Source organism: Podarcis bocagei (genome assembly GCF_964188305.1).
Source record: "Podarcis bocagei genome assembly, chromosome: 3".
Classification (NCBI taxonomy): Eukaryota; Metazoa; Chordata; class Lepidosauria; order Squamata; family Lacertidae; genus Podarcis; species Podarcis bocagei.
In genome coordinates, this window is record NC_138127.1 from 37,392,840 (window position 1) to 37,414,228 (window position 21,389).

At 41.9% G+C, this 21,389-nt stretch overlaps 2 protein-coding genes across 4 annotated transcripts in view; one reads left to right on the plus strand and one right to left on the minus strand.

The window, feature by feature from the left end:
* Positions 1-20,865, minus strand: part of WASF1 (WASP family member 1) — a 52,513-nt gene extending 31,648 nt beyond the window's left edge. The window contains exons 1-2 of one of the 3 annotated variants that reach the window (XM_081186702.1): positions 20,706-20,865; positions 12,155-12,313 (exon numbers count right to left, since the gene is read on the minus strand). Coding sequence is in view for 1 of the 3 variants with exons in the window: in XM_081186701.1 (XP_081042827.1) it covers positions 6,237-6,295; positions 7,138-7,151 (73 nt within the window). In the remaining 2 variants the exon portion in view is untranslated. Of the gene's footprint in view, positions 1-6,236; positions 6,296-7,137; positions 7,167-12,154; positions 12,314-20,705 lie in introns of those variants that run through there. The other 2 variants (XM_081186701.1, XM_081186703.1) reach the window with 2 other exon arrangements.
* Positions 1-21,389, plus strand: part of CDC40 (cell division cycle 40) — a 96,728-nt gene that overhangs the window by 37,499 nt on the left and 37,840 nt on the right. The gene's annotated exons all lie outside the window — the stretch shown is intronic.

Below are 21,389 nucleotides of genomic sequence, written 5' to 3' on the forward strand. Positions count from 1 at the left end.
GGAGCTGCTGAAATTTGACAGCCCAACATCTGCCACTGCGGCTGTTACTAGGAACAAATCTAGTACCACTGAATTACATAATATATATGACAATGTTAAGAAGCACTATAGGTAGGTTTTGATTTTCACACCAATATTTTGTACATATATTTGCAACCTCAAAAAACTGAGAACTTTAGTATGCTCCACATATATGAAAAATTAAGATTCTTCAGCTTCTCAAGATTGGGGAGTGGGGGAAGAAATTGAGATGTTCTTGTTTGGATTTCTGCAATGCACTCTACGTACAGCTACCTTTGAAGGTTACTGAGAAACTACAATTAATCCAGAATATGGCTGCTAGACTGTTGACTAAGAGCAGCTGCCGGGAGCACATACCACCAGTCCTAAAATATATATATACATTGGCTCCAGTACATTTCTGAGCACAATTCAAAGTGCTGGTGTTGACCTTTAAAGCCCTAAACAGTTTGGCCCTATATACCTGAGGACAGTGTCAGAAACTCAGGTATATAACCTAGACACCAAATGGCTCCTTAAAAGGAGTTACAGTTGTCAAAACAGAATGTCTAGTTGCCATTTTGGGGCAAGATGGCTCTAAAGTCTTATTTTTCATATGACAGACTGATTCTCAGTTAAATATCTGGTTTGTTCAGATGACAACCTTGAGCTAGGTTAAGAGCTTTCAGACCTTAAAGAAAAAATCCATGGAGAGTCCACATATATATTGGCATATTCTGACCTCTTTTTCTTAATGGTGACTGCTTCTGCTTAGGCTGCACAGAAAAAGCATTTTGGTTCCAGAAATTCATTCTAATTATGCAGATAAAATATAACTGATAGAATTCTACAAGATGGGGTATTAGCATGTAAAAACGGTCCAGATCAAATGATCCGTAGGCATGCACCTCCAGATGGTGGAGATGTCAGGCGCCATCCTGGCACCCAGGCATCTTCACTTGGTTGTAAGTAGTCAAAAGCCAGGTGCAAACACATCTAAAGGAGTGCCTCCACCATCATCATTCAGTCCTGACACTGAGGCCCAGCTCTGAGGAACTTCTGGCAGTTCCCTCATTGCGAGAAGTTACAAGAACCAGGCAGTGGGCCTTCTTGGTAGTTGCACCTGTCCTGTGAAACGCCCTCCCATCAGATGTCAAAAATTCAAACAATTATATGACTTTTCACAGACATCTGAAGGCAGCCCTGTCTAAGGAAGCTTTTAATAATTGTTGTGTCCCTTTATATTTTGTTGGAAGCTGCCCAGAATGCAACCTAGTCAGATGGGTGGGGCTAAATAAATAAATAATGTGGGTTTTTTTTCCCTTAAGAAGCATGAGGGCCACCCTCTCCTCAGCAGCTGGCATGGTTGGACGCCTGTCAGGGGCCTCATCCCAACACACAAACTGAACCACTGCCAACCGCAACCCTCAAAATTAGACCTAGATGCCACCATTTTTTTTTATCCTTGTGCGCACGCTTTAACAGCACAATTACACAACCCAATCTTAGCCCTTTTTCTCCTCTTCCTGCTTCTCTTTTGCCTCATGGTGCAACTAAAAAAAGACTCCAGTTCCTATAGCACTGGCAGGAAAAAGAATCAACCATTTCTGTCTCCCTCCCCTAGGAATCACTCCCACTTCCATTTGGGATCACTGCTTGATAAATAAGAGGCGGTGCTGGGGTAGTATGCGGGAACAAGTGAAAGGCCAGACTTGAAGGACAATGTTTCACTTTCTAGCCACTTTCCTTTCTCTCCCCTGCTTCCCCCACGCCTACTTCTCCGATATGAACTTTGACTCTGTGGCTGTAATAGTATTGAGGGATGAACCGAAACCCACCCTCTCTAGTGTCAGCCAGTAGTACAGTATGTAGGTTCAGGGAAGCAGCAGTAAGGGGACATGATACTATGGTAACAAAGGGCCTACAAATGACTGAAATCATTCCTGCACAGAAAAAGCAGTACTGTAGTCAACAGAGGTGGTAACTATGATATGCAAACTGAACATCAATATATGAAGAGCAGCAAAGATAAGGCTTCTGCATGAACAAAATCAAACAGTGAATGTGTGTTCCATGACCAACATAGTAGCTTGAGTAGCTTGTTGCTGCATGGCCAGAAATACCGTATTTTTCGCACCATTGGACGCACTTTTTTCCTCCTAAAAAGGAAGGAAAAATGTCTGTGCGTCTTATGGAGCGAATGTGTGGTCCCTGGAGCCAAATTGCTGTTGCCCTGCGCTGCTGGGGTGCTCTTCCGGGATGGGGGGAGGAGCCACGGTGCTCTGCCGACAGCCTCCGCTTTCCCCTGAAGCCCCGGCAACGTTTGCAAGCAGCGGGAAGGCTTTGGGCTCCTGGGCTGCTCTTTGGGGGTGGGGGGAGGAGCCACGCGGCTCTGCCGGCAGCTTCTGCTTTCCCCTGAAGCCCCGACAAGGTTTGCAAGCAGCGGGAAGGCTGTGTACCTTTGCCCTGCACTCCTGGGGTGCTCTTTGGGGGTGGGGGGGAAAGCCACACAGCTCTGCCTATAGCCTTTGCTTTCCCCTGAAGCTCCGACAAGGTTTGCAAGCAGTGGGAAGGCTGTGTGTTCCTGGGCTGCTCTTTGGGGGTGTGGGGGGAGGAGCCACACCTCTCTGCCTACAGCCTTTGCTTTCCCCTGAAGCCCCGGCAAGGTTTGCAAGCAGAGGGAAGGCTGTATGTTCCTGGGCTGCTCTTTGGGGGTGTGGGGGGAGGAGCCACACCTCTCTGCCTACAGCCTTTGCTTTCCCCTGAAGCCCCGACAAGGTTTGCAAGCAGAGGGAAGGCTGTGTGTTCCTGGGGTGCTCTTGGGGGGGGGGAGCCAGACTGCTCTGCCTACAGCCTTTGTTTTCCCCTTAAGCCACGACAAGGTTTGCAAGCAGAGGGAAGGCTGTGTGTTCCTGGGATGCTCGTGGGGGGGGGGGAGCCAGACTGCTCTGCCTACAGCCTTTGTTTTCCCCTTAAGCCACGACAAGGTTTGCAAGCAGAGGGAAGGCTGTGTGTTCCTGGGATGCTCGTGGGGGTGGGGAGCAGCAAATTGCTGTCTCTCAGTGCCTCCTCATTCAACTGCAAAGGATTGCCTAACTGGATTCTGAGCTCCATTTGAAGTTTAAAAATGTTAAGTTTGGGGATTTCTTCAAGTAGCAGTTTTGCAGAAATAGTCATCAATACATGCAAAGCATCTCCACAAACCAGTAATAGTGAGCTCAGCTAAAACCGAGCAGGCATCTGGCTCAGGAACAGTTTAAACTGCACAACTATAACCAGACATCCTGTGTGTTTGTGTGTGGACCATGTTCCTAGCAGCTAATCTTTATTGCTGAAAAGAGGCACTGATATTCCACTCCAAATCTATAATTCATTATACAAATTCTTAAGTACAGTCCACCTATACCAAACCAAAAACATTGTGTTCTCTTGTTATTGAATGGAAGCTAGCTATCTGCCCTCTTTTCCTCCTCAGTTCTTTGCTGAGTCACCCCATTTTGAATCTTCCTTTCAAAACAACCATGCCTGTTTTGAGAAAACTTCAGAGATTTAGGAACTGGAGCACAATCATTTGATCTCTTTGCTGTTCCTCCATACTCCAAGCACTTCTCATTTGCACAGCCCTGGTTTCTCTCCCTGACTATTAATATTCTTGATTAATAACAGTAAAATGCTCAAATTTTAATTTTTGTGACTGCTGCCAATACTGACTTCCCAATGATAATGAAAACAGCTACATTATAATGGAATGTCTGTCCTTTTTCCAATCTCTTCATACCGTGGCTTGCTTTAAAGCAGCAAAGTGGACAGGAGCCACCCACTTTGCTGTTTTAAATAGTTTAGTACAACATTTGAGTCAGATTTTTTTTTCTTATTTTCCTGCTCTAAAAACTTGGTGCGTCTTTTGGTCAGGTGCGTCCTATGGAGCGAAAAATACGGTACATATTCTATGGCATAGGATTCAATATTCTTGTGAATAAAGAATATAGATGTCCGTATCAGCAAAATGAATATTGCCACATTTAAAATTTCCACAGAAACATAAATATTACTCTACGCATTATCTGTGCACAAAGAAGAATCCACCTTATTCCCCAGGGCTACAAATACATTGTTCTTAAAGCTCCACACAATTCTGTAGGTAGCTTTACATATGCACATTTCCAGCAGTGCAGAGACCACAAACACAAAAATGGCTAAAGGAAGAATGTGGTATCTTCTGTATGGCTAAAAGAAGGATTGGGGCAAGTTTCCCAGATTTTTTTGCTGTCCTTAGCAGGGGAGCAGCAGTTATTTCTTTAACCAGAATTCAGAAAGACAGACCTGTTATTTGTTGCTGGCAGTGAAAACTAAGGCTGCCTTCAGAAAAACTGACTCTATATCATGTATTATGATTTTGCATAATTTTTGTTTATTCTCTTATTTGTAGTATTGTTTATCTTCTTGTGGCAAATTCTAGATGCCCTCTTCCCTGCATCATAAAAGCTTCTTTAATAGAAAATGCTTTCTTGTCTCTCTCCCCCATGCCTTCCAATAACAAGGAATAAAGCACGTGTTGTTATTACTCAGAACCTGAGCTGGTGATTTTGGGTTGAATCCAAAGATTTTGTCTGCACAAAACGCCAACTGTGACAACTTATTTTTACAATAACAAAAAAGGAGGAGAGCACAAAATACATTGTCTATTAAGGGAAATAACCAAAGCAGCACAGTTGTTTTGATCCACGGACTGCACAATATGCTTCAAGGTCTAAAAATCTCCATCTCCCTTCTTCAATATAAAAATCAAGTGTGCACAACCCAGACCTTTGCAGCAGTTGGGGTAAGTTTGTCTAACAGGAGGTTAAAGAATGAGAGAGAGCTGCAAACAGATAGACACATCTAGGAGGATATTGGCTGTTGGTAGAGGTCTCTCAGAAATCCTATCTCTCTACCAGCAAGACTTTCCTCAGCTACAGATTGACTGTGGCCAAACCTTCAATGCATTACAAGCAAGATTTAACTGCATGCAAGGGCCTTTATCTGCCTGAGCAGTTTGGAATCCCTGCTGGAAGGCACAGAACAGTTTTGTCATTGCTATAACACAGCTCACCCTGGAGGTACATGTCTAGCATGGCCATGATAAAACAGAGAATGGCATATCTACAGTAGAAGCTTGGGGCAAAATATAAGAGCAGACAGTACCACATGGCCAGCCTCTTGGTTCGCTGGTGTATATGGATGCTTCTGTACTCGGTGTACCAACTCAAAACTGGAACACATCCTTCTTTTTAAAGATTTTCCATTAGTGACTCAACAGCAGTCTAAAAAGCCAAGAATTAATCCTGGGGGGTGGGGGCTAGTCCAGTGAAACTTCAAGACGAACAAGTATTTGGACATAAGCTTTGGTGGGTCAAAGAACACTTTTCTCAGGCACATGAAATGCTATCTGCAGCTGACAGATGCATCCGTAAACATATGGGTATGTGTACAAGAGTGTAAGTGTACACACACACACACACACACAGCTATAAACAAGTTTGTGGGAAGAAGTGCAATGTAGCAAAATGAAGATGAAAAGCTCAGGAAAGCATGATAGTCATGTTATAACCTATTAAGAGTGCAGTTCAGAACATTAGGCATTCAAAAAAAGAACAAGAAAAATTCAATTATTCTTGCCCGATATGCAAAGAAACAAAAAGCAGCTAAAGAAACAATTATTTTCTGCAGCAACCTGGCCACACCCAGTCTCTACTGACCCCAATTGTGATGATTATCAAATCTTTAAGTGTTTTATGTTTATTAATCATGTTTATTTGCCAAACCACAACTAGTTGTGAGTGGGTCACAGCCATGATTATTGTATCTTTTGCCTTTTTAAATAGATTTTGTGGTTCTGTGCCAAGTTGTTCATTTCCTGTGAATGCTGTGTGCTCCACCCCTTCTGTTCAAAGCTTTTGCTTCCCTGGGTAGCCTCTCCTTTGATTGTGATCTCATTGCCCAAGGAGAAGAATTCCAACCCTAATGTTCTCTTTGAAATGTTAGCATCTTTATGTGGGGACACTTAAACATTCAATCCCCCTACAGCCAAACAGCAGATGCTCTCATTTACAATCTTTAAGGGACAGGGGAGGAGTGGAGAAAAAGTTGTGTTGGGTGACTGAACTTTCTTCCACATAAACTAGGTTGAAAGTCAAACCAGGGTCACTTTTCATTGCAGAATTTACACAGAAGCAGAGCTACTAGGATATGGTCACCTGCACAGCTGCAGCCAATGTCCACAAATTTCAGACATATGTAATTCAAAATTTTCATTCTGTAAACAAAAAACACCTAGGGTAAAAAAACACAAAACCCTCACTAAATCTACTAATGTTTTGCCATTGTGGTACTTTTTTGTTTCTGTTAAAGAATTGCCATATTGGATTAAAGGGAAAGGGACCCCTGACCATTAGGTCCAGTTGTGGCCGACTCTGGGGTTGCGGTGCTCATCTCGCTTTATTGGCTGAGGGAGCCAGCGTACAGCTTCCAGGTCATGTGGCCAGCATGACTAAGCTGCTTCTGGCAAACCAGAGCAGCACACGGAAATGCTGTTTACCTTCCCGCCAGAATCTATTTATCTACTTGCACTTTGACGTGCTTTTGAACTGCTAGGTTGGCAGGAGCAGGGACCGAGCAATCGAAGCTCACCCCGTCGTGGGGATTCGAACCACCGACCTTCTGATCGGCTCTGTGGTTTAACCCACAGTGCCACTCATAGACGTCCCATAGTGGATTAAAGTGTCCCAAATGATTTTCCAAACAAAAACTATTTCAGGGAAGTATATTAAAGTGCTTCTCTCCAACATAACATTTATGCATCTGTCTGGGGCATTCTAGTACCCCAAACAAATAAAAATTATCCCCTAAAATTGTCTAGGTCCATTCTCCCTATTATGTTTTATAAAAAGACTGAGACATGACTGTCAATGTAATCACTTATGTTCTACACTCAACTTGTATTAACACAAAATAGTAGTACTTTCTAAACCTAGGTTTAACTGTAGATTTTCACTCTAGTCTTTTAGCTTCCATTGATTAGAAAGGTTATACTAAAACATTTAAAACTGTTAATCAAACTTGTACTTCTTGCAACCTGTCTTTGCATTTGATACTTACAATGTAATCCTCATCCAAAAGAACAATCACCCCTCCCTTCAAGACCTCAATCTTTTAGCAAGAAATTGTACCGTATTTTTCGCTCTATAGGATGCACTTTTTCCCCTTCAAAAATGAAGGGGAAATGTGTGTGCGTCCTATGGAGCGAAGACACCATAGCCCCGCGACCCTCTCCCAGCTGGAGAGGTGATGCGCGGCTATGGCAGGAACCTCTACAGCCCCGTGTCACCTCTCCAGCCGGGAGAGTGCACGCGGGGCTAAAGCAGCCTCCCGCGACCCTCTCCCAGCTGGAGAGGTGACACGCAGCTATGGCAGGAGCCTCTATAGCAGCGCGTCACCTCCCCAGCCGGGAGAGCGCGCGCGGGGCTAAAGCAGCCTCCCGCGACCCTCTCCCAGCTGGAGAGGTGACACGCAGCTATGGCAGGAGCCTCTATAGCAGCGTGTCACCTCTCCAGCTGGGAGAGGGTCGCGGGAGGCTGCTTTAGCCCCGCGCGCGCTCTCCCGGCTGGGGAGGTGACGCGCTGCTATAGAGGCTCCTGCCATAGCTGCGTGTCACCTCTCCAGCTGGGAGAGGGTCACGGGGGGCTGCTTTAGCCCCGCGCGCGCTCTCCCAGCTGGGGAGGTGACGCGCGGCTATGGCAGGAGCCTCTCCGCTGCGCCTTTCCGCTGCTCCCTGACCTGCTCTTTGGGGCTGGTGGTGGGCTTCCCCCCGCCAGCCCCAAAGAACAGGTCGAAAGGAACCTGAAGCCTGGAGAGCGAGAGGGGTCAGTGCACACCGACCCCTCTCGCTCTCCAGGCTTCCAAGGTAGCCGCCTGAACGCACCTTAAACGGCACCTTGTTTTAGAGCGGGAAAACAAGAGGGGGAAAGTTCTCCCCCTCTCTGTGCAGCGCCTCCTGCCGCTTCACTGAAGGGGCGCTGGGCAGAGAGGGGGAGAATTTTTTTTTTCTTGTTCTCCCCCCTCTAAAACAAAGTGCGTCCTATTGTCCGGTGCGTCCTATCGTGCGAAAAATACGGTATATGATGTTCACTTAGAATCTAAGAAGATGACAAATGTTCACAGCTACTGAATAATTAACTGAATGTTTTGCTGACAGTAGTTTAGTCAGAATGAACTAGAAATTAAGAATTGATATAGTTCTATAGAATCAGATCTAAGCCTAACACCAGATCAGGACAGAGTATGCCACCTCCAATTGCCTACATCTTTAAGTAGGCTCCTTTAAAGCAAGCAGGCTCTCTGTCCCTCCAGCAAAGTTTTTCAGCTCGCTAAGCGGGGGGGGGGGGGAGGGAGAGAAGCAGAGCATGCTCCACGTGTGCTCCTTGTCCCTTGAGTGCTTTTCCTTCCCTCCCCACTTAAAACATGGTTACAAAGCACAGATCCACATGGATCCTCAGGATTTTTGCACTGGGTCACCCCAAATTCAGCATCAGATCACATAGCATGTCCATGGCTACAGTTTGCACCCAAAAAATCATGCACCCACTGTTGCCTGGGGCCGCAGTGGTGCAAAAACATGGTTACAAACATGGATCCACATGGATCCTCAGGATTTTTGCATTGGGCTACCCCAAACTCACCATCAGATCACATGTCTGTGGCCACAGCATGAACCACAAAAATCATACATCCACTGTTTCGTTTAGAATATTTTTTTTCTTGTTTTCCTCCTCTAAAAACTACATGCGTGTTATTGTCGGGTGCGTGTTATCAAGCGAAAAATACGGTAACCCAGGTGGCATTCAACTAAGTTTCACTCAGGGTAAATGCACTGAAATTAATGTTCATTAATTTTAATGAGTGTACTCTGAGTAACACTTAGATGAGTAACACCCAGGTATAGGGAGCCCCATATAATGCATAGTTTGAGAACAAATAGCTATACACAGTTGAACAGAATTTTCACAGCTATGAATAAAATGTATGTGTCTATTCTAGTATGGCAAGTTTATACAATTCTCATTTCTTCTAGTTTGTAGTTTAAATTGTGTTAAATTGTTTAATTTGTTCTAATATCAATGAGTTTCCTTTAATGTCAATTCACTGTGTGTTAATAATAGTATGAAATGAATCCTGCTTGTCATGTGTAGCTCTTGCAGATTCATCCCCAAAATTCACAACCTTAATTTCCATTAGAGACATGGCTAGAATTGATAATACAGTGGATTAATTAACATATACAGTAAGTAATTCTGAATCAGCTGATTGCACTCCAGAACAAAGTGATGCATCAAAAGTCTGTCTGAAAAGCAGTATGTTTGATGCAAACAATATCCATACATATTGATATTCAGTGCCTGGATAGGGAAAATTCTAGGTAGGAAAGAATGATCTAGGACAAGCACCCCCAAACTCGGCCTTCCAGATGTTTTGGGACGACAACTCCCACCATCCCTAGCTAACAGAACCAATGGACAGGGATGATGGGAGTTGTCGTCCCAAAACATCTGGAAGGCTGAGTTTGGGGATGCCTGATCTAGGATCTATCTGAATGCCAGCACACATCCTCTAAAACTCACAATTTTGTACTACAGCACCTAGACCTATACAAATATTCCACTACTGCAATCCTGCATGCAGTTCAAATCCTGCATCACACACACTATAGACTAAATTTAGTTTATAACAGGCAGAATAACAGGAAAGAATGGCAAGTAGGGAGCTGCTCAGCTACCACCAACAGCTGCTGTAAAGCCCTCTCCAGTCCCTTTTTGATTTATTGACACTCCCTTCAACATGTACAAACAAATTAGACTACATCCAAAATCATATACGTGTGGAGGTTAAGATCTACACCAGCTACTTCTTTGATTTTATAAAAGACAATATGGACATGTAAATTGGTTTGTGGGTTTTTTTGTTTGTTTTGTTTGTGGGGTTTTTTTTGCTGTTTTACCCGTTGGACACTTAACCTCTGGCAGAGGTTGCTAAGCTTTTGGGGCCAACGAGCACAGATGGAATTTTGGGAGACAGATATCCAGGGAATTGTTCTGCAGTAGTTGCAGTTTTATCTCTAGTGACAGTTCCAAAAGGTAGCATTTGATGAATGCCAAAACTTCTTACCATGAACTAAGTTTTGAACTAAGTATTGAACTATTGAACTAAGATCAAATACAGAACTTTCACCCACAAGGCCTTTAAAATTATAATTAAAAGAAATGATTAGAGTGGGATGCAAAAGTGTATCAACGGTAGAGCACTTCAGTAACTGTAAACTTACAGTCTCTATCCACCCTTTAAAGGTACTGGCCCTTGCTTGAGCATTGTATTGCTGGTCCTGACTTGGGAACACAGTAGAAAGCTATTGAGATTGTCCCCAGTTGACTTAAAAGAACTAATGTAGAAATTACAGACATATTTCAAAATAGTGGGGCTGCACTGTAATAGCAGAAGTCCTCACTCAATAATTATTTGCAAAATTGCATCACAGTCATAATATGCCAGTAATTAGCAATTTGGATTGGAAGCATTGGTTAATTATCAATTACTCTTGAATCTTGGCTTCGTAGACTGCTGCTGACAATCACCAGAGAAAAAGGCAGCAGAAGTTAAAAACTATAGCTAACTAGATTTCTAACTTTTCTTTTCACATTGCTTCAATTGTGATATCCTGTATCTAGCCTGATGGAGGAATCCCCAACAGTAAGGAGGAGATGTGCAGCATGAAATAGTTCTGCAAGCTATGAAAAGATTGGAATATGTAATTTTCATATTCTTCAATGTATATGTTGAAATAGAATGTAAATTAAATAAATTTCAAGGCATTCCCTAAAACACCATGCTGAGAATCTTCTAATATCTCCTACTGATATATCTAATTAATGTGCTCATCTGTTCAGATGTTGTAAGCCAGATATGAGCTTTATAACACTACTTTCATTCTACAGTGTATTTTGAAAGCATCAGCAGAACAATTTTGCTAAAGTGTAGAAAAAGCCCACAGAACAGAAATTGTGTTATTTAATACGATGGTACAAACAGAAGTGAAACTCTTTTGCTATCATGATGTTCAATCTGTTTCAGATTTCAATTTCCATAATTTGCTTTGGCTGCTAAGCAACAAATCAAATATGGTTTGATGTATTTCATATTTGAATGCATTATTCCCCCTGCTGCTCTGATGGCTGAAAATACAGTTGCAGAAGACTTGCTTTCAGAGGAACACTATTCAAAGAAATATAGATTTCAATATAGATATTGAAATATAGATTTTTCAGATTAATCATCTGAAAAAATACAAGAATCCACAGAAAGTAATACTCCAATTCTTAGAAGAGTGTTCTCAATCCATCATCATTTCTCCTTCATACAACATGAAAGGGCTTTGGTTCTTACTTTAGTCTATGGGAGAGCATCTCTAAAATTAAAAAAATGGAAACCATGGGAAAACAGTTTAACTCATATTGATCTATTGCTAGAACTCCTTTTTTAGTACTCAAGGTCTTGTTTCTCAAGTTTCCATTTGCCAACTTCAGTACCCTTAATAAATAAATCACAGTATCAATAAGGCACACCTTGCTAAGACCTTCACTTTAAAAGACTGCACACAATTTACTCTTGGTGTTTAAAAAAACTGCACACAAGGCAACTGATGTTGAGATGGAAGGCAGCAAGCAGAAGAAGTTGGAAACTTTCAAGAATATGATGATTAGGAAATGGCAGCTTGCACACTACCTCTTCCAGAGATAAATGACAGCTGCCTCAAGCCCATTAATTTTGCATTGTTTGACATTAAAATTTGTAATTATAATCAATATTTCACTGGTAGAAAGGAAATGGGATGTGCAAGATAAATTATAGATTTACCATTTAATTAAGCAATTTTTCAGACAAAGAAACTGGAATTCTGATCCAAATTATAAGAATTACCACTGCATTACAGGAAAGTATACTATATTCTCTCTATACTATACTGGAAGATAGGTACGCTCAACCTTGCATTCAAATTCAGCTTACCAGATCACAGCCAACATGTCTAAGATCAGAAATTATGTTTGTACCATCTATCTTAACTTACCTTTTGCTTTTCAGTTGTCTTCTACCAATAACACTCCAGGGTGTGTTTGATTTTACACTCTCAAAATAGTCTTCTGTGCATAAACAGGTACTGCTTCATTATAGGAAAGCATACACTGCAATCACTTGTGTCTCATCACTGGCCAGGAAACGGTCACATCTAGAAGTGAAAGGTTAATTTAAAACTATTTAATCTTTGACCTTTCTACAAATGATTGTCAACAAGGATGTAATTGGTGTAAATTATTATGTTAACACCTCTCCACTGGGAACTGGACTGAGACTACAACTGCATTTCACACATTAGAATATACTGGCTTTTTTGGCATTTTTCAGATTAAGAGATGGATGAACATGACTTTCAGTGATTTTTTTATATTTTCCACCTGCTAGATATATAAACAACTACTTCTTTTTTTACAAGAAAGTTATAATCTCAATGCTACCATCTACAATGTTGGAGATTAAATACAAAGGAGGAAAGGAGACAAAAACATCATGGGACAACAGTCTCCATAGTTGTTGAGGAGCACACAGAGTATTAAGTGGGTCAGGTTTGCTGCACAAAATTTACAATTATTGTACTTCAAATAGCTGCAGGGGTCCAAAATAACCCCACTGGCTTTGGGGGGGGGATACATTTTGAGTGTATTTCAAGGATTTGTATCTTCCAAAGCAAAAAGTCCTAATCCTTAAAATTATTAATTATATTTGGGGAGAATACAACTCAAATGCTATCTATATACAAAATTTATTACATGTGAAGCCACATGTAAGTAATGAAGAATCTTATTGACACCTGCTCCGTGCTTAAGAGATCCCTCACTCCATCTGTTTTAATCATCTCAAAATAGGACGTCTCAAGACCACTTAATCTTTGGTTATTTGGATTGGATTTAATTCATCCTGTTTGACATATGGGATTTATGTTACTCTTATGCTGTGATCTTATTTTATGATTACATCGGGCTTTTTAAAAAGAGGTGATGTGTGCTGTGGTGTCTTTAATGCACCAAGTAAACCTAAGTCTCATGCATGGGATAAAAATGATAGGCAGCAAAACTGATAATGTGACAAGAAGGGTGGGATAGGAATATCAGATTATAGCGCACAAATGAAAGTGAGATCCAGTAAAGCAAGAAAAAGACTCAAATTGAAGTTGGTTAGAGAATACCTAGCAGACATGTTCATCCACTGGTTTCTGAGTGTTGACATGTTTAATGCTCACTTCGTGTCAAGGCAGAAAGGCACTGCTGGCACATGATAACACGTATCACACAGAAAATAGGCAAATTAATGAGTCCCTGATGGCACTGCCAATTATGTTGACCCATGATAGCATCACTTGAGCAAATATGAGGACAAGGCTAATATTGAATCAGTTGAAAGGGCTAGCTCCTGAATTTGTGTTTATTGGTAAGTAGCTGCTTCAGATGGTGATGACGGCAAAGGAAGCTTTCTACCCAATATTTGAAAAGAAAAGCTCACATTCCAATACAGGCTGCTGATCCTTAACGATGCACTAGAGATAGGATATAGCTGGGAGCTGTAGGTGACAACTATTGATGTTCAATAGTTGTGATAGCAGAAGCCACCAGTGCAATGAATCCTGTTAGCACAATGGGGCTTCCCCCTCACTCCCAGTTGGCTCCGGGGAGGTTGAGAGAACCGCTAGAACAGCTCACTGGAGGAGAATGGAGATAGTGCCATTAGTGAAAGTATTTATGCTTGCCTGATGGAGGAATCTCCTTAGTACTATTTTGAATTCCACCCTTTCTCGGTTCAGTTGACTCTTTAGACTGACACAGCCAAACAGGTATCTATTTCTAAATTTGCTTAAGTACAGTGGTACCTCGGTTTAAGAACAGTCCTGTTTACGAATGATTTGGTTTATGAACTCTGCAAAACTGGAAGTAGTGTCCCGGTTTGCAAACTTTACCTCGGTCTAAGAACGGAATCCAAACGGTGGAAGGGCACTGGCGGCAGGAGACCTCATTAGGGAAAGCGCGCCTCGGTTTAAGAACGGTTTCAGTTTAAGAACGGACTTCCGGAACGGATTAAGTTTGTAAACCAAGTTACTGTAGTTTTTGAAATCCTTTATGTAGATCTTGTAGATGTTTGCGCCTATACTACTTGTGTATTATTGAAAATGCAATTATGTCTTAACTTGGCTGTAAACCTTCAGGCAATGACAGAAGTCATTTAGAAATTCCACCTTATCCCAGAAGCTATATCTATTACATAGCTATATTATAGTGATCAGAAAATTTAATGGTTATGTACTGGTTGATGGTGGAGTGAAAGGCCTGGAAGTATTACTAAAGGACCTCCTTCCTTGGAGTGAGTTGCTTCCCTGCCTCCTTTGGCAGAAAAGGTAAAATATAAATTTAGGAAGTAAATAAATAAAGGTATGACGCCATTGACCAAGTAGATAGTTCAGTTGGTTAGAGTGTGGTACTGATAACACCAATGTTGCAGGTTCAATCCCTGTGTAGGACAAAACTGCATATTTCTGCATTTCAGGGGATTGGACTAGATGATTCTCAGGGTCTCTTCCAACTCTATGATTTTATGATCGGAGTATCTCAGATACAGTAGACACATGCAGACAGGAGTTGAGAGTATTGCTCCAACTCAGTCAAAAATATGGGGCGCTACTATGCATATGCCAATTTTACAACAGTGATATTCATCTCCTTGAAACTGGAGTGTTAAAGATTGTATTTGCTCAAGCAGACTTATGTGGTGGTGAGTTCTTTCAAAACGCACAAATTTGCTTGGAATCAGAATAACCAAAGTTGATGTCTATCCAGCAAAAATAATTTGTTTTCAAAATGTATATGCCCCTCCCATTAAAACTGTTCTTTTGTATGCAGTTATTATGAAATATAATTTCATTAGACATTATTGCTGTTTGGAATTGCATGTGACAGCAAGAAATCATTGTGCAAATGTAAAATATGTGCTGGAAAACTGCTGATTAAACTAGCATGTTTAAGGAGGTTATTTGATTTATACTACCTGTACACAATCCAGACAATGTATTCCTCTTGTACAAAGACAAGAACATAGCCAGAATAAATATTAAAATACTCAATATGTTCAGGGATTTGGCCAAGACAGTATAAAACGACTTCTGAGAACCTGACTTGACACAAGTCTGCTATGCTGCTGAGAGAAGGCTCTGGGATGGTAAACTACAAATAAAAATGTACAACACCCCCACCCAATCAAAAAAGCTACTGGCTTTCCCCTCCTTTTTAACTTCTGTACCCCAAAGCAGTGAATAGTGATTTACCCCAGAATCTAACACAACAATGGACAGAATGAAGAACTCCAGCAATGAAACAAAATTATTCCAGAGGAATTCTGGTTAAAGTGCTGGTACAAAATGGAATGCATAATTATTTTTAAAAATTATATACACATAAATCTCAGATCATACCTAAGCCCTAAAATTTCAGTTGATTATTTTACCATATGTATTAAGACTTTGGTTTGTCGTGGGATATTAATTAGATATGTTAATTAAATGTGCCACACTCAACTGCAAAGTGAATCACTTGACATCACTATGATGTCAAGTGATGCTGTGCCTTGAAGCCCCCATTGCCAGAACTTGGGGCTGCTTGAAAGCCCTTTTGCAAACAGCCCTGCACTGCTCTACAAACCTCAGAAAACCAGGAATTCAAGGAGCAGTGCAGGGCTGTCTGCAAAAGGGCTTTCAAACAGCGGTGGTTTCCCATTCAATGAAAACTGCTTCTCCCTCCAAGAGAAAGGTGATGGGCAGTGGGCACGGCTCTTCCAAACTGGTTGACAGGCCAAATAGGAAGGACTGGAGAGCCATGTCTGACCCATGGCTGGAGGTTCCACGCCCCTGGTATAACATAATGCTATTCTTTAGCAGGTAGTCATTATATAAAACAACTAAAGTTAGTGGTAATGTTTTACAGTAATCTAGTCTGTTTTCCATTTTTAAAACGTTATAGCAAGCAAGAAGCCTAGAAAAGTCTTTCTCATCTGCAGATTCTCATGTTGGAGTTTGACGTGCCAGTAGATAATGTCAAACCAACAGGCTGGTCAGATTTAATATACGGGGGAAATGGAATCTATACCCAAGATGTACAAAATGGGGGAAATATATAGAAAAGACTGTACACAATGCATAAATGTGATTTAGAAGAATAAATTAACAGGCACTGCACTCTTATTATCTCCAGCTTGTCACAAACAAAACACAGAGATCAGCCTTCCTCAAACCATTCTATCAGGTTTTCATCAGCTTGCCCCACTTTTCTTCCAAAATCTTATCCCAGTGCATTTCACTCCACTGTATAAAACAAATTGCAAATCGCAGTTCTGGGCACCACAATTCAAGAAGGACACTGACAAACTGGAACGTGTCCAGAGGAGGGCAACCAAAATGGTCAAAGGCCTGGAAACGATGCCTTATGAGGAACGGCTAAGGGAGCTGGGCATGTTTAGCCTGGAGAAGAGGAAGTTAAGGGGTGATATGATAGCCATGTTCAAATATATAAAAGGATGTCACATAGAGGAGGGAGAAAGGTTGTTTTCTGCTGCTCCAGAGAAGCGGACACGGAGCAATGGATCCAAACTACAAGAAAGAAGATTCCACCTAAACATTAGGAAGAACTTCCTGACAGTAAGAGCTGTTCGACAGTGGAATTTGCTGCCAAGGAGTGTGGTGGAGTCTCCTTCTTTGGAGGTCTTTAAGCAGAGGCTTGACAACCATGTCAGGAGTGCTCTGATGGTGTTTCCTGCTTGGCAGGGGGTTGGACTCGATGGCCCTTGTGGTCTCTTCCAACTCTATGATTCTATGATTCTATGATTCTATGAGATGTCCATTTCTTTCCATGCATATTGTGTGCTTAAAAGTTCTGCATCCCACTGAATGGGGAGGGGAAAAACTATTGCCAAATATAATTGGTGTGTGGGTGTGTAATATTTGTGTACATATTCCAGAATGTATTCCTTGAAATCCAGTGATTTCAATGGGGGCCCTACAAGAGTGACTTAGTAGGGTATTATCTTCTGTGACCAAGTCAAGAACTGGCAACTACATTAGGCATCTAAAAGATAATTAAAGGAGAACCCTTAGGAATGAACACCAACACATGCCAGTCGGTATTCAAATTCAATTTGTTTATTTAAACTACATATATGCTGCAAAGCCCTCCCAGGGCAGCTTAAAAAGAAAATTGGATTCACTTATGTAGGATAATTTAGCTTCATATGGTTAGCAGAAACACTGTGCTTTCAAATGATTTATAGTATTAACCACTTACAATGCTTCTGATCCTCCTTTTACCATTCACCTTCAATCAGTTTATATGCCACATCCTCTATTATCAGCCGCCACTGGACATAACCTTTGGAAGTTACAAGCTTGTAAAATAATATACTAGATGACAACCAGCATTTTAAAAATCCACACATTTGCTTGTCTAAAGCAAATAACTCTTCCTGAGACAAGAATGGTAACAAGAGCATCTTTTCTAACCGAACTGTTCTAAATATTCCTCTTGTATTGACTCATTCTAAATCAGACAAGGCTATCTTCACATATATCTATTTCCCTCGGTTTTATACAAATGCTGGTTATGTTGTTCATAGACTCACTCTGAAAACACACACACATACTGCACCTCACTGATGGTAAAACTAGAAACAGATATTTGAAAGCCTTTACAGCAAATGCATGCTACTGCAGAACAGTGCACTACTGTATTCACACATTTCAACTTAATTATATATCTCATGCCCAGTGCTGCTGGATAAAAGCAATAGAGACTTCAACAAAATAGTTTTCTGAATGGGGTATCTGACCAATGTTTTCAAAGATACATTCCGAGCATGATATTTTTGAACACTGGTATTCGTAAACAAGAGACCTCTGTATGTGCATTGTTATGTTCAAAAGAAATCTGTTACATTATTACCTAAAGCCAGTAGGATGCTAATATAGATATATATTTGCTGTTGTTATTATTAAGTTGACTATGCCTACAATCAGGTTTTTATCATCTATTATAGAATGTCTAGATTTAGCTTTATTTTTACATTTGCTTCACATATGATGGAACATCTGCAGTATAATGATCCAAAGGTAGTATCAGTGAATATTTTTGCAAATAGGCCCTTGAGAAATGTTTTCTCTTTTTTTAATACACAGTTTGAGACATCTATTTCCAGACAAAGTTTTAAATTTTAAAACCTAATTTACAGGAAGAAGCAATTCAATGCAACTAAAGTACATTATGCAAGATCCAATATTGGCAGATCACATTTCAAATTCTTTAAAATAAGAGCATCAGAGACACTTAGTCTCTGCAATTCTCAGACTCTGCAAAAGATTAGAAAAAGCCTAGAAATGTAACAAAATATTACTAGGGAGCCTATATTCATATAAATATTTTATGCTTTATAGATTAAAAAACTTATGAGATACCTCTATCACCTTATTGTCCAGCACTGGCTTTCAAAAGTTCTTATGTACATGAATTATTTAAAAGCACTCAAAATAAAATGTCAAATTCAATACCTCATATTTGCACTATTTTTAATTTCAAACTAGTACAAAATTATGTAAAATGCCAGAAATTAACAGCTAAAAGAGTTAAAGGCAGTTGAAAGAACTGATTTAGATCTATCACTATAAGCTTAGTTTCATTTAAAATTAGGCATTTAGACCATTTTAGATTACTACCATTTTTGCATTGTTATATCCTAAGCACATCTACTTTGCTTGCAGTAGATTTTATACATTTGGGAAGCATGTGTATGCTTTGCCTACTACCAGACAGTTAAGGTCTCTAGCTAGATTTAAGAAATAGAGGCAAAAATTAATGAAGTAGTTATGATCTCTCATAGCACCACCTATTATAACACATCTAGAGAGGAAGAGAGGTCCTTTCTTACTTTTACATGTCCAGAAGAAAAGCATTACAATTCTTCATCCCACCCTATATTACTTTCTTGCCCACTTCAGTTATACTGGTTGTATACAGTAGTAATTTTTATTATCATTACTATTATTATTATTATTATTATTATTATTATTATTATTATTATTATTATTGCCACCCACCTGATTGGGTTGCCCCAGCCATTCTGGGAGGCTTCCAGCAAATTATAAAACCACAGTAAAACATCACACATTAAAAACTTCCCTAATATTATACTGCACTTTATAGCAGCAGTCTGGCAAATATGAAAAACAATATTCATATTATATGATCTAAAGAACATGAGGCTGCCACCTTGCTGAAGCTAAGGCAAAGGCCATAGCTCAGTAGTACAGCATTTGCTTTGTATGCAGGATTTCCCAGGTTCAATCCCCAACCTCTCCAGGTAGGACTGGTAGAACCCTGCCTGAAATCCTGGAGAGGGGCAGTGAGTCATTGGAGAGGATTGCTACTGATCTAGATAGATCAATGGTTTGACTCAATATAAGGCAGTTTCCTATGTTCCTAAACTGAACAGGTCTAATGTCTGGTCAGTGCCAGGATGGATGATCACTTGGAAATCACATGTACACTGCCCTGAATACAGGATGGCAGAAAAGCATGATATAAATGTAAGATGATAATGAATAAAATAAGCAATGTGCTGAACAGCAGCTATGTTGGGGCTAAAGCCAGAGTAAAATAGCCCCCAAATTTGGATAGAAACACAATAATAAAATAAATTAATTAAAAGGCTATTTCCCAGTCCTCTCCTCCATTTTTCACTGAAACCTTATTATACTAGATCACAGGCTTTTGCTCTCTGTTAATTAGCCGAGAATAAATACCATCTGCTGGTTTGGTATTCAGAACCACTAATGCAGATTAAGATTCCTACTTCACTCTCAAAGGTAAGGGGGGGGGTGAGAAGGGGCCCTCATACTTCTAACCACTCCTTAGTCAAAATGTGGGTTGATGGGTCAGGAAAAAGGAAGTAACAAGTTTGCATCTTACGAGACAGAAGTTGGAAATTGGACAGATGGGGTGGGATGAGTTAGGAAACGGGGGGGGGGGGTTAAGGCTGTTCTTTTATTTCAGAATAACAGATACGTACACAGGAGTGGAAACAGCTCAAACAGAGGGACGGTGAGTAACCAACCTCACGATCAGTCCCTTTTGAGGATTCCCGAAGCCGACTCGCCTCGCCCCCCCCCCCGTTTTCTTTCAGAGACCACAACTCCAATCACTCATCGTGGGTGGGGGGGCGAGGAGCGCAAGGCGACCGGAAGCTCCTGCATACCCCAACCTGAGAAAGGGAGGGGGGAGGGAGAAGAGGCTGCAAGACCCTGACCCACTCGCCTGCGTCTCTCCTCCGTAAGCCGCGCAGAGGCGGCGGAAAGCAGGACAAGGTGGGAGGCTCCCTCCCTTCTCCGGGTTGGAATCGGTGAGGTGAAGTCTCTCCCTCCACTCTGGAAAACCGGGGAAGGTGGGGGTCGGAGAGAGAAGCGGCGACGGCGGGAATGAGGAGGGGGGAAATGGGGAGGGGGGAGCACTGCAGTGAATGCGGGGCCGCAGCAGGGCACTCACCGTCTCTCTCTGCCCGTTCTCACAGCAATAGCCAGCAGCACCGTCCTTCTCTTCACATCTTCACACAGCCGCCGCCGCCGCTCAGCCCCTCCCCTTTCTGTGTCTGTTGGGCTCGTGCCAACCGGGTCCGTTTGGGTTTGAAGTTCGAACTCTCAATAGCCGCCCCCCTCGCGGACAAGCGCTCGTGAGAATTCGGGGGGGGGGGAGAAGGAGGCAGGGATGATCCGTGAGAGAGAGAGTGGGGGCGGGGGGGGAGAAGGGGCCGGTAGAGAGAAACTGCGAAGGAGAGAAAACGCGGAGCTTCCCCCGCACAAAGCTTCACAATAGACACGCAGCGGCGCGCGCGTGTGTGTGTATGTGTGCCGAAGGCGGGGCTTCTCCGCCGGCTCCAGCACTCTCTCCTGGAACGGGGGTGGAGGATGGTAAAGGGGTGGGGGGAGGTGGAGGTGTTGTTTACGCAACCACCTGACTGGCGTCCTCGACAGATCCCTTGACACACATTGGAAAGGGAGTCGGGAGACACCACCATCATCCGGCTCCCCTGCCTCGCCACCCCCCAGCACGATGTCGGGTGGTACAGGCTACTTTTGTTCTCTTGAGGGGGGAGGATGATGGAGGAGGCACCAGAATTATTGCGGCGTTTACTCAAGCCGGCTTGTCGCAGCCAATCAGAACGAAAGGAGG